Source organism: Dromiciops gliroides, chromosome 3 (assembly GCF_019393635.1).
Source record: "Dromiciops gliroides isolate mDroGli1 chromosome 3, mDroGli1.pri, whole genome shotgun sequence".
NCBI lineage: Eukaryota > Metazoa > Chordata > Mammalia > Microbiotheria > Microbiotheriidae > Dromiciops > Dromiciops gliroides.
In genome coordinates, this window is record NC_057863.1 from 430,431,341 (window position 1) to 430,445,381 (window position 14,041).

Genomic DNA, 14,041 nt, shown 5'->3' on the forward strand with positions numbered 1-14,041 from the left:
GATGCTCCCAGAAAAATCTGGAGTTACATAAGCTGATGCAAAGTGAAATGTACTGTGTACAAAGTAGCAGCAATATTGTACAATCAGGTGTGAATTACTTAGCTATTCTCATCAATATAATGATACAAGACAACCCTGAAGGACTTATGATGAAAAATTCTATCCAACTCCCGAGAAATAACTCCTCATGTCTGAATACAGACCGAAGCACATTTTTTAATGCAACAAACATTTATTTTATTTTTTTCCAGTTACATGTAAGGGTAGTTTTCAACATTCATTTTCATAAAATTTAGAGTTCTGAATTTTTCTCCCTCCCTCCCTTTCCTCCCCCCTCCACAAGACATCTACCAGGTTATATATGTACAATTCAAAACTGCCCTTCTTTATCAGTTCTTTCTATGGGGGGGGGGTGGATAATATACTTCATCATTAGTCCCCTGGAATTGTCTTGGATCATTGTATTGCTAAGAGTAGTTAAGTCATTCACAATTGCTCATCTAACAATACTGCTGTCACCATGCACAATGTCCTCCCAGTTCTGCTCACTTCACTATATATCAGTTCATATGAGTCTTTCCAGGTTTTTCTGGTATCATCCTGTTATTTCCTACAGCACAATACCATTCCACTAAAATCATATACTACACCTTCTTTAGTCATTCCTCAATTGATGGACATTCCCTTGATTCTCAATTCTTAGCCACCACAAAGAGTTGCTAGAAATATTTTTTGTACAATTTTGGCGGGGGTTATGTTTTCTTTCATAACATGACTAATATGGAAATGTTTTACATGATTTCACATGTATAATCTATATTGAATTGCTTGCCTTTTCAATGAGGGGAGTGACTAGGGAGGAAGGGAGAGAATTTGGAACTCACAATTTTAGAAACTAATGTTAAAATTGATTTTACATGTAATTATGGAAAAATAAAATACTAAAATGATATTTTGGAGGAAAATAGTAGGTTAAAGAAGTCTAAAATAAATAAATATAGGTATATGTGTATGTTCATAATAAAGTTATCATGTAAATTTATTTTGTTCCCTTTCCCCCACCCTAAAGATGTTTGTCATAAGACACAAATTTCATATGTGTGTGTGTGTGTGTGTGTGTGTGTGTGTGTATAAAACACATCATTCTCTATATATTTCTATTTATCAGTTCTTACTCTGGATACAGAGAGCATCTTCCTTCCTATGTCCTTCCTAGTTAATTTGAGTATTTATAATAGTAAACATTAATTATTCTGTCAAAGTTGTTCTTAATATTGCTGATACTATTCATAACATTCTCTTCACTTCACTCTTCATTATTTTGTGCAAGTCTTTCTATGTTTTTCAAATATCATAAAGCTCAACATTTCTTATAGCACAGTATTATTCCAGATGGCAATGATATTCTCTGGAAAATCAAGCATGTGGTTCCTGGTCTCAGTGGGTTGAGAGGAGCTTTGGCTGAGTCCCTGCTGTGGTTCTCATACCCCTGATTTAATAAGGGAGGTTGGTCCCACATTCTAAATTCTCTCCAAGGCCTATGATCAAGGCTGATGATAAAAGAGATTTTACATGGGAACCTAATAACCACTCTGTCCCTGCCTATCCTCCTTTATTCACACAATTCCTCTACCTGGAACACCCTGTACCACTGTACAGGTAGTGGAAATCCTATCCAAATCCAGCTCAGCCTTTAAACACCATCTTAACTTCTACAAGAGTCAAACAATTTCCTTTATCATCTTAGCTGGATTTTCCCTCCTCTTAATTTCTACAGCACTTATGATCTGAACCACATTTTTACACACTTTAAAACCCCCCACTAAAGAAGTAGTATGGTACACTGAATAAAGAGAGAGGGTGTTTAACCTTTTGGATATCATGTACTCGTTTGGCCATCTGATGAAATCTGGAAACCTATGATTTCTTCTGAAAATAATGTTTGTTGACTATATTCAAAATTAAAGGAAATTTTAAATTTCAGTTAGAGGTCAGTGAAAATAAAGATGTATTTCTCCCCTCCATTCATTATAGGCCTCCTGAAATAGATTTCTAATCATCTTGAGGGTCTAGGGACCACAGGTTAAGATAACCTGATATAGTAGGAGAACTTATGAGTCAGGAGTACCTGGGTTCTAAGCATACTTTTGACACTTTCTAGCTGTGTGGCCATGGACAAGTAACCTCTCTATGCCTCAGTTTCATTACCTGTAAAATGAGCATAGCACCTACCTCACTCTTTTTAAACATGAATGTTGCTGTTGTCATCATTATGATGTGGATCTAGCTAGGTCATTATTAGAATAAATAATGAATCCCATAAAGTAGTGGCATGTTGAATTTGCACTGTTTGAAGTAATAATTCTGGAAAATATGGTCATTGGTTCCAGCCCAATAGAAATATACAGTGTGAATTTGAATAATGATACCACATCACAGGATTCATTATTAATACTAATTGAGACATAGCTATACTTCTCTTCCCAACGAAATTGTAATTCTTTAAGGAAAAACACCATGCCTAATTTAAACTTATTTTAACTTTCCCCACAGCAATGTGTGCATAAAACATGCTCCATGGTACTTGCTGAGTATTTATTGTCTCAATCTATAGAAAGGTTAGCATAAGTATTTGTACCAAAAGACAAAAGTTGAATCTTTTGAAAACTGACCTCCCACAGTGTTCAGCCAAAGCTTTTCTTTTGTACTTTAGACAATCTTCTATGGTAGTTCACAATATCTCCAGATTTCTATAAAAGATGAAACAAATAACATTTTCACCTTTGTAAGGCTTTGTTTTGTCTTGATTTTAGTAGGCTTCTAAAATTATTTTTCTTATATCTAAGAGTTCTTTACAGAGTTCCATTCACAATATTATTTTTTAAAGTATATCTAAGTATTCTATACAGTGCTCCATTCACAAAGGGAACAGTTAACAGTTCAGTCAACACATAGCCACTTAATTAGGAGTATTTACCAATGAAGTATATATTACTGAAGTAGGTACTTGATGCTTGGCATAAATAATAATGAAAAGAAACACATGACTCTATCATTTAATAGGGAATAAGAAGATAAGCATATTAACATAAACATATACCTAACTACAGCAATTTTAAGAGCCATTTCAAAAAGAGCAAGGAAGAGGAAAATATCAGAAATTGTCTTAATGGGTTTAAAAATGGGTTAGAGCACTAAAGAAAACCTCCTCAAGGAGGAGGTTTGTGTTATTCTTTCAACAAGTATTTTTTGACTTCCAGCTCTGTTTCTAGCACATCAGGGATACAAAATGAACTTACTGACATAGGCTCCAGCCCTTTAAGGACTTAAAACCTTGTTATGAAAATGGAATTTGCAAGCATAAAACAACTATCAAGTAGTGTGAAATTCAATATATAAATGAATGCCCCAAATGGAAAGTCTATTCCATAATTTCTATCTCAATTCACATTTTATTACAATTTCCATTTCTCAATGGAAGCAGCCAATGAAGAATGTCCTCCTCCTAAAAGTAGCTTTGGAATGTGCTTTCTCTCACCCTTTGAAATTGAAGTGATAGAACTTGTTGCAGAAAAAATAAAGAGCAGAATAATGAAAATGTATATACCCAGAATCAGTTGTAAGACCTTGAACATGATGGGGGTTAGGTAGTCAAAGACAACTGGTTAGCTAAATAGAGCTTTCAGCTGTCCCTGAGACTAAGCCAGATTTGATTGTCCAGAACACAAATAATAAAAATGTTTGAGGGCCAACAGCTACTTAACAATTGAATTTGACCTGATTAAGCACCTAGTATATGCAAATTTCTGGAGAAGCACATTAGGTATAATAACTCAATATACCCCTAGTCTTTAGCCAGGTTTCACTCTGGCTGTTTCTATGTGATGCCAGACAGCTAGTTGAAAAATGAAGAACTCAGTCACAACCACCTGGATATTTCCAAACATCTGGATGCTTGGCATTGTGTTGATGAAATATCCAAGGGACTGCTAAATTTGAAGGGGGAGAAAATGTTGAGTGTAAAGAAAAAAAAAAGCAAACATTATGGCAAAATCTATGTCCATCTGGTTTGCATTGCATGCCTCTGTGATAAGGGGGAAAAATAATACAAACTCATCTATTCGGTTTATCATGCCATTCAAGCTCTAGTCAATGGTCTTAAAATTCTTTCTGTACTATTTCTGTTCTCTAAATCCCACGTAGTGACATTCCCCAAATACTCAAAATGCTGTCAGTGCCGTTCTTGGAAAAGGCCAATAGACAATGGGACACTGACCTCCCTCCTGTAAAACAGTCCCATCATGTCAGCTATAATCCATTTACACTTCAAAGATTTAAATGATTCTGATGGGCTTCCTCCTTCCCTGCCCCCAGGAATCCAGTTGCCAGAAATGGTTAGTCTACTGGAGTTGAATCAGCCAGCTGTCTGCAGGCAATTTAGACTGATATCTGACAGCTTCTTGAGATGTGTGCCTTTCCTATGGTCCTACCTCACTATTGTCCTTGGTCAAATGATCTTTGAATAATGTTTTTGATATCAAAATATAATCCATTTTCAATATGGAACCCAATGGTACTATATAAAATAAGGGAAAAATACATATAGGGCTTACTACTTCTCTGATATTTTAGGTTTTGAGGATTATAGCAAATACTTTTGACAACTTGGATAAAATATTTATATGAAGTCAGGATGTTATCTCTCCCCCCCCACCAGAATCCTACAATATTTATTGTTTCTCTAAATGATTTGGCACTGAGTCTTTACTGTGCAAAATTGTATATATGAATATGTATATATACATATATATACATAAAATTTTTAAAGCTTTTAAAACATAGTGACCTAGTAGAGAAGGCCAAAATCATGTGGGAACAGTAACATTATCTCTGATGTTCTCTCTGTTACAGTATCAATGCTGAGGATGCATTCAATAAGCTAACAGATGGTGAGCTTACCCCTATAAATATCCTCACTCCTCCCCAACACATAATTCACCCTTCAGAGACACACAAACACTCACATACACCACCACAACCTCCATTATTAGATTATAAGATTCTTGAGACTCCTTATCTTGCACATAATATTAATAATAATGGTGCTGATAATAATACAAGGAAGCTTCTGTAAAAATTTAATACCTACCAAAATACCCAGCAAGACATGATCTGGTGGCTAGGAATATCTGTCAGAAGTTCAAGGAATATTTACTTTTCATTAACTAACATATAACAAAATCCTCTATTCTCAATTCTGACCTCAAAGTATCCTAGATAACCCAATCAATAAACTATACTTGAATTGGACTAATATCAGAGACTATAGTGTTACTTGCAATTGCCAAGGCATAACATTGATCCATAAAAACTTTAGAACAATGTTTTGGATAGATGGCATTAAAGCAAATATTCATCATCTCTACCTGAATGGAATGAAAAGTTTTCAAAACATAGAGACAAGTAGAGGACATCGAAGTCATGTGAGAACACAATGATATACACATCTATCATCCCTACAAGGGTAGCAGTAGTTTGTGGGGTGCTCCAGCTGCCATTGTACTTGGCACTTCTCCAGGAAAGTGGATGAGGAAGCTGTGTCATAAGACAGAGAATGGAGTAGTGTCATCCTAGTAAATCTAGGGATTCCTTGTGAGCTTTGGATGGAAACAAGTATACCATCTATTACTTGGTTTGCACAGAGAATGATTTTAGCAAGCCTCCAAATGATGAGCTTATATCCTAATACTTTTATTCAGCCACAAAAAGTCATTATTTGATTAATCTATGCAGCAGTCAGTAGAACATCAAATATAAAAGTATAATAAGACTTGTTCCAAGACTATTTTTTACTTGAACCCTATCAAAAAGACAAAAAGAATGAGATGGTTATTTTGGTGATAATTAAATCATGATCAAAGCTCACTTTCCTATATCACTTACAATTTTACATAACACTAGTAAGTGATCATTAAGCATTTGTTAAATGAATTTATTCCAATATAATAATTGCTGGACACAATCTTTAACATTCTTTAATATATCTATGTATCAGTTTCCTCAGTGACCTATCAATCTTCAAAAAGTGCTCAATTCAACAATCTTTTGTTAAAGTCTGGGTAAGAGATGGAAAGACACAAGGGATACAAAGCAAAATTATAACAGCCCCACCTGTCAAGGCTCTTACATTCTACTTCAATTCCTTACCTATTCCCTTAATAATGTGTCCTTAATAATAGCATAACGGCACTTACATCTTAGGGTTGATGAGCCAACAGGCATACACTCTACTATGGTGCCAGCTAAGAAGTTGTCTGTTCTGGCATTCTCTTGGATGCTATAACAGATCAGAGGTGTGATATGAACAGTTCCCCCAGGAAATTCCGGATTAAGGCAGTGCTTTGGAGGAAGTAGAGAGGCTTTGTCCTTTCATACTGAGATAATGATCCTTGGAATAAGGCTCCTTCTATCAAAGATATAATCGTGCCTCCTGGAATGAAAAGTAATGCTCTTTCATTTTTATCCAAGCATTAATGCTAATATCATAATGGATTAGTTTTTGTGAAAAAGTAATTCTGCATTAATGGACTCTAAGAAGCTCTAAGGAATGACTAGCATTTTGTGTCCATGGTCTCATGACAACACATGAGCCACACTGGAAAGACATATCTCATGGGAGAACTCATGCACCTGTGTGGTTAGTCAATTATCCACAAATCATCACGGACCTTATATATATTCCTTCTACCTAATTCTGTCAGACAGTCAATTTGTAATGCTAAATGAAATATGCATTTGAACCTTCAACACATTGATGCAGAAAATATGCATGCTTCCATCTCTGATCTCACATGGGCATGTAAGTCATGAGAGGTGACACAGATTATTCTTTAGCACCATTTTAATTGTACTCTAGAAGTGCCAAGATCCTACTTCAAATAGGAACAGTACACTCTGAAGACCCAAATAATGAGGGGATAAAGGATCAAGTCATGTAAACAATCATAGTCACAGAAGAGTGGCAGGCATCTGAAAATTATTAATCTATTGGCTGGAACCAATCCTTGTTTGCTTCTGCCTGTGTGCTTCATTTCTAAAGGCACCTGGGGGTAATTTCTGCTGCTTAAATTCCTTCCAAGTAAATGATAAAGGGGAAGCTGCTGAATGCTGTACCATTGGACATAATTAAACAGTAGAAAAGATGTGTCAGCATTAATAACCTCCTCCTTCTCCCTCCCCCATCCCTAAAGAACTGACATTCAGATTTATTTATAGTTTCTACATCTTAGTCAAGGTTCTTCAGTTACAGGGCATTGTTGTGGGCTTTTTTGTGTTTTGATATTTTTGCTTAAACAGCTTAAATGCCAGTTAGATACGTTGTGAGAGCTACAAGTTTTACACTCTGGAGCATGGTGGAACACAGTAGTATTTCCCTCAAGCTCCATTTAGCTTAGAAGAATTAAAGCTGAGGAATCCCCTAGAGTCTGCTGCTTTCCATGAGGGCATCCCTAAATTTCAGGCACCTCGGGAAGCATACTAATCTTCAACTTGGGAGCCCTGAAAATCATTAGCAGCATTCATGAGGGATGAGTCCTTTTATGTGTGTCAATCCTGTGGTCCTCACTGGGGCTCCTGGAAAAATAGAGATGGTAGAAACAAGGGTAGCAATAGTTTGTGGGGTGCTCCAGCTGCCATTATACTTGGCACTTCTCCAGGAAAGTGGATGAGGAAGCTGTGTCGTAAGACAGAGAATGGAGTAGTGTCATCCTAGTAAATCTAGGGATTCCTTGTGAGCTTTGGATGGAAACAAGTATACTATTTTTGGGTCAAGGAAAAGGAATCAGCCTTCAGAAGGTTGAAGAAAAGGAATTAGACAACAGTCCTGGATACTAAAGGACCAAAAATTGCAACCCTCAGAACCAAAATTGTGAGGTTGGCTTGTGTTTTTCTTTTGAGGGAGAAGAACACATCTACCCATGTATCTGACATATTTTGGGTTTTGTACAGTTCACTCCTGACCAAGGAGCCCAGAGTCAAAATGCTAAAGAAATCATACTCAAAATTTTATATACTTCCTGGAGTCTTAACCTGAGGTCTGAGAACTTTAAAAAAAATCGATAGCTGTATTTTAATATAATTCACTTTCTTGGTATTTCATTTTATGCACTTAAAAACCCTATTATATAAGAAAGGGTCTAGGGGCAGCTAGGTGATGCAGAAGATAAAGCACCAGTTCTGGATTCAGGAGGACCTAAATTCAAATCTGGCCTCAGACACTTGACACTTACTAGCCGTGGGACCCTGGGCAAGTCACTTAACCCTCATTGCCCTGCAAAAAAGAAAAAAAAGGGGAAAAAAGATTCTTTGAAAAAAAGGGGAAAAAAGAAAGGGTCTAGACTTCCAAAGGGGTCCATGACCCAAAATAGGGTTAAGAACCTCTGAATCTAATTAAAGCAAGAAGTCTTTGGTTTAATTCCAAAGAAGCTTCTCCCTCTAGCTTTCTCCAACTATATTATAGTATATACATTTAATTAAAAAAAAAACTAAATTGAATTCAACTCAAGATAATCAGAGAACCCTGGGATGCCTCAAAACTGGAGCTGCATAAAATTTGCGTCAACTGATAGGGCCCAATAGTTACTCTCTGATACATCTCCTCCATGTAGATGCAGTCTGAGCTGTACTTAGTGTAGGCTATATATTTTGGCAGTGAAATATTATAAGTGCCAAAGATGAGATATTTTAAGGATACTAGAGAAAGTCTGTGAGAGGAAAGTGCTTTCCTGCTATCTCAAAGCTACTAAGCATTAGAATACCACAAGGAGCAAGCTCTGAATCTTGTTTTCCTTCTTTATTAAGATGCGTTGTGTAATTAGTAGTGTTCCTATCAGAATAAATGGTAATTTGGAATTCATCCAAATTAAAAACCTAAATGAAAAGGGAACATTAGTAGTGAGTTGCATGTTAAAAGAGGTAAACTTCTCTAGGGTAGATGTGTTTGTGCAAGTTGGTCCTGCTTAAATAAAATCAATTGAATCTATGTGGAATTAAAGGAATAGAATGGGTAGAGGAGGGAGGGAAGAAGGAGCCAGGAGAAGAGGAATAGAAAATAGCTTTGTAGCTAGAAGGGCAATTCACTTTTAGTTTAGTGAAAATCCTGAAAGCAGACTAAATTGCACATGCCTTAATGAAATTTTCTCTAGCATTAGAAATAAAACCTGAAAAATGCAAAAATAATCAAAATTATTTTCCATTACTGAAACTGTCAGAGCTCTCATGAAGGTGGATCCTATCAACAGTGTTGGCACTGGAAAAAATGCAAAAAAGTGACCTCTTCAAGTAACATTATTTTAATAAGGATGTTGATACAGCTATGGGGAATGTTGTGGCAGCATTTACATTATAAATTCCTATTCAGGGTCTCTTTGGCTTTTCCTTATGTCAGAGCACAGAATAAAATAAAAGTTAGTGCACTCAGGCATGCAGAGGATAGGAATAAAAATAGTCCAATTTAAAAACGGAATTTTTGCAAGACATTAATCTATGATGTGCACTTGTGCTTTGGGGTATAATGAAGGGAAATGATAAGAGCCTAAACCTTTCTGGCTTAGAAACCCCAACTCCAACTGATGTATAAATATTTTATAGTATTTCTCCAGTTTCTTTGGTTTGGTTTCACTGTACATGCACAGCACCCACACTTACTGTTCGCACAGAAGAGGTTCTGAAGGAAATATCATAAACCAGCCTACCACTATCCTTCAAACTGCAATGTGTCAAAAAGTACCGAAGCAATCTCTAAATATAGATCCAAAACATAGCATGAAACTCATAAAGGTTGTTAATCAACCTACACTATTTTCTTATACCATTTCTTCAGATTCCACCTTGGATCAGATCCAGGAATGAGTTCTGCTTTGACCTAGACCTGAAGACTATCCAAGGCCCAGACTGATGTCTCTGAGACTGGGAAATTAGCAGTGAACCCTTAAGTAGCCATAACTTGTACTGGAGCAAATTGTGCTGGAGACAATTGTGGAATAAAGTATGACCATTAGAGTAGTTGCTTTGGGAGAAGGAGGTGGTCTGTTCCCCTAAGTGTCCAATCATTACTCCTAGCTAACCCCTGGGAATCAAAGCTTTGGCCCTCTAATGGCGAAGGCCTGGGGAGAGGCTTACTGCTATTGAAGGACCAAAGGGCAAGTTGAATGATGAATCAAAATGAGAAGGTATCCCAATATTTCTCCTTCCTTTTTCCTTTTGGTCATGGCTTTGGGAACAAGGAAAGACATAGCCAATAGGTTACTATTTATAGAGAAAAAAACAGAAGTATAAAGGTGTTATTGCAGAGATTCATGACTTGTGAGACAAATGCTAACTTGGAGGCAGAAGTTGCATCCAGATCATAAGGCAGTGAGGTAAAGTATTGTCAGGGTCTGAAATTCATAGAATGAATACAATTTGTTGTATTAAGTTTCCTGTGGTAGGAAACATCCTTTAAAGTCATCCCAGGAAGGACTGGCCTTAAAGTCTACCTTCTCTTAAGTTTATGTACAGCTGGATAACTCTTTTCCCCTTTTGTTTATCATGAAAAAAAAGCTGTCACTTAACAGCCTGGGGCATTTACTTACAAGTACCTGTGGCAGTGATAGAATACCGCTTTCTTTATCTTTTTAAAAATTTTGTATTTCAAATTCTCTTCCTCCCTGCCCTCCCTGAGAATAAAAGCAATTTGATATCGATTATACATGTGCAGTCATGCAAAATGTTTCTACATTAGCCACATTGCAAGAGAATACACAGACGCCCCCCCCCCAAAAAAAGCCCAAACCCAACCAAACAACAAAAAACCTAAGAAAAATAAAGTTTAAAAAATATGCTTAGGTCTGCATTGAGACTCCATCAGTTCTTTCTCTAGAGGTAGATAGTATTTTTCATCATAAGTCCTTTGGAACTGTCTTTGGATCATCACATTTCTGAGAATAACTATGTCATTCACAGTTGATCATTATACAATATTGCTGTTATTGTGTACAGTGATCTCCTAGCTCTTCTCACTTCACTTTGCATCAGTTCATACAAGAATTTCCAGGTTTTTCTGAAACCCTCTTACTTGTCATTTCTTATAGCACAAGAGCATTCTGTCACAATCATATCCCACAACTTATTCATCCATTTCCCAATTGATAGACTTCCCAGAATTTCCAATTCTTTGAGACTACAAAAAGAGCTGCTATAAATAATTTTGTATATATATATAGGTCCTTTTCCTTTTTCCTTGATCTCTTTGAGATACAGACCTATTGCTGGTCAAAGGATATAGACGGTTTTATAGCCCTTTGGGCATAATTCCATATTGTTCTCCAGAACGGTTGAATCACTTCACGACTCTACCAACAATGCTTTAGTGTTCCAATTTTTCACACACTTCCTCCAACATTTGTCATTTCCCTTGGCCATCATCTTGAGAAAGCTTTCTGTAATGAGACTGATTCTCTGACAAGGGCAGGATGAAGCAGCTGGTGTCTAGCCTCCATTGCAATGGACACATACCTGTGAAATATCATGAATATCATTGTAGTCTAAATGCTCTATTCAACATCATAATAGATCTTCTCCTGATTTTGAAAGACTGAGGCAGCTCCCAGGAGACAACAGACTCAGAGAGATCCTCCTATAGTAACTCTAGGGCATGAGACATGCTATTTGATAGGGATGCACAGGGCACAGGCATCAGAAACATTAACCCTGAATGACTTTTAAGCTAGCCACATGAAGCTGGTCCTCCCCAACTGCTAGAGGCCCTTCTCCCATTTATTTAACTGTTTTGCATGTTAAACTGTTTTGTATTTATTCACTTTATGTTTATGATATATATAAATATATATACATACATACATACATATATGTGTATATGTACTTTTGTCTCCCTCCCCATTGGAATGTAGGCTTCTTGGGAGTAGGGGTTGTTTAATTTTTTTTTTTTGCAGGGCAATGGGGGTTAAGTGACTTGCCCAGGGTCACACAGCTAGTAAGTGTCAAGTGTCTGAGGCCAGATTTGAACTCAGGTACTCCTGAATCCAAGGCCGGTGCTTTATCCACTGGGCCACCTAGCCACCCTCTGGGGTTGTTTAATTTTGTGTACTTGTACCTCTAGTATCTAGCATGGTGCCTGGCATACATTAGGTAGTTAAGAATTAGTTGATTGATTATTTAGTTGATTTATAGTTTTAGCAAGCCTGAAGAAGGGCAATGTGGTGAATTAAATTTTGCTTAAAATTTTTCTTATTCACTATTTCCTTTTAGACAAAACATATTTTCCCCTACCCAAGTAACATTGTGATTATACTATATATTTTTACTTTGATTTTTTCCCATTTTCCCAAGATTAAATGATTATTTTTAAAAAGCACACCACACTGTATAGAAATCAACATTGTCTCCCATAATTCTGTGCATTTGGGACTACAGAAATGTCATTGTCCCTGCCCCACATCTTCAAATTAACATCCTCAGGTCACAACAGTAAGTCTTCCCAAAAGGGACCTTCCGGAAAAACAAACTATTTCCACGACTCATGTTTCCCTCTTTTTGTAGCATGTACCAATAGTCTAACCAGGAAAAATAAACTGGGGCATAAGGAGGGCATCCACCAGTAAGCCCACAGTTGTTGACAGCCATCAGGTTGGAGATAAGTACAAAGGGATAGGTCAGCATACTGGCAAAGAATCCAATAACAGCCTGGGAATAACTCTTCATTTCATTCATGGTGGAAACCCCACTCTCCAGTGCATAGGTATTGATGAGGCAGGCCAATGAATTACCGAGCCACAAGGAAATGATGTCCCCCAGGAGGTGAGGAATAAGGCCCGCACAGAATCCTAGGAAGCCCTCCTCTCTGTAAATGGTTACTATGGAGTCACACAGTCCGCAGTATTTGCTCTCTCTGCCAATGAACTGTACCATAGACCTCAGCGGGATCACATGGAAGGGATTTGTAACAAGGGTGGTGGCAGAACAAGCCATCATCTCACAAGTAGTCTCCTTGATAACCCTGTCAAAGGTGGATGGGCCATCTTTCTGTTGAGGAGGTGGAAGTCCTTGTTTTAACTCCTCAGCCTTGTCACAATCCTGGTATCTCTGCAACACTTTATTGTGGACCACAGTCCCAATAGCTCCAGAGCACAGTCTGGGAGTTAAGCCTTTAAAGAACCCGCTTTTCCCATCGATATTCATAATATGTTGAGCATAACAAAAGAGTCCAGGGAGTTGACAAACTATGTCCAAAAATATTTCTTCCCCTAGTTGGAGGGAGAGGCTCATATCCCACCTGTACGAGCACTTTCACGTACATGAGTGGCTTCGAGAGGATGGTGAGGCCCGAGCCCAGCAGCACCTGATGGACCGCCTCCACCATGATGGCATCTACGGACAGATGGAGGGACAGAGGGACTAATGAGCAAGTTGGGGGACCAAGCCACTGACCAACCGGGTCCCGGATCCTTTACTTTGCTTTTAAAGTCTTAAAATAACACCTGGCCATCACTTACATGAACATGTAAGCAAACATAATTGTTCAGGTATCAATAATCTTTTCATGTCATGTTTGACACTATAAATTCCATATACAGTCTTACCAGAAGCTGTCTTGCTTTCATGTTTCTATCAAAAATGAGTTGAAAGGGGGCAGCTAGATGGAGCAATGGATAAAGCACTGGCCTTGGATTCAGGAGTACCTGGGTTCAAATGCAGCCTCAGACACTTGACACTTACTAGCTGTGTGACCCTGGGCAAGTCACTTAACCCTCATTGCCCTGCCCCCCCCAAAATGAGTTGAAACCAATCTAAATAGGATTACAAGCAAATAGCTTTTTAAAAAACATCATTCCTTACTTTTTAAGGTAAGGAGTACAGAGAAAATTCTAGCTTTCTGGATCATGAACTCCTAGGAGATAAACTCACTTAAAACCATGCTCTTTGTTCTTATTTCTTTCAAGTTTATCTTTATAACTAACACCACAGTGACCAATCACTATTCTAG

The 14,041-nt window shown here is 37.4% G+C and overlaps 1 protein-coding gene across 1 annotated transcript; it reads right to left on the minus strand.

Annotated features, from left to right (window-relative positions):
- Positions 1-12,445: 12,445 nt before the first annotated feature.
- LOC122750244 (mitochondrial carrier homolog 2-like) lies at positions 12,446-13,417 on the minus strand. The gene is given in 2 exon segments (XM_043996917.1): positions 12,446-13,279; positions 13,281-13,417. Coding segments are annotated over 2 exon segments (918 nt in total). The 3' UTR covers positions 12,446-12,498.
- Positions 13,418-14,041: the final 624 nt, after the last annotated feature.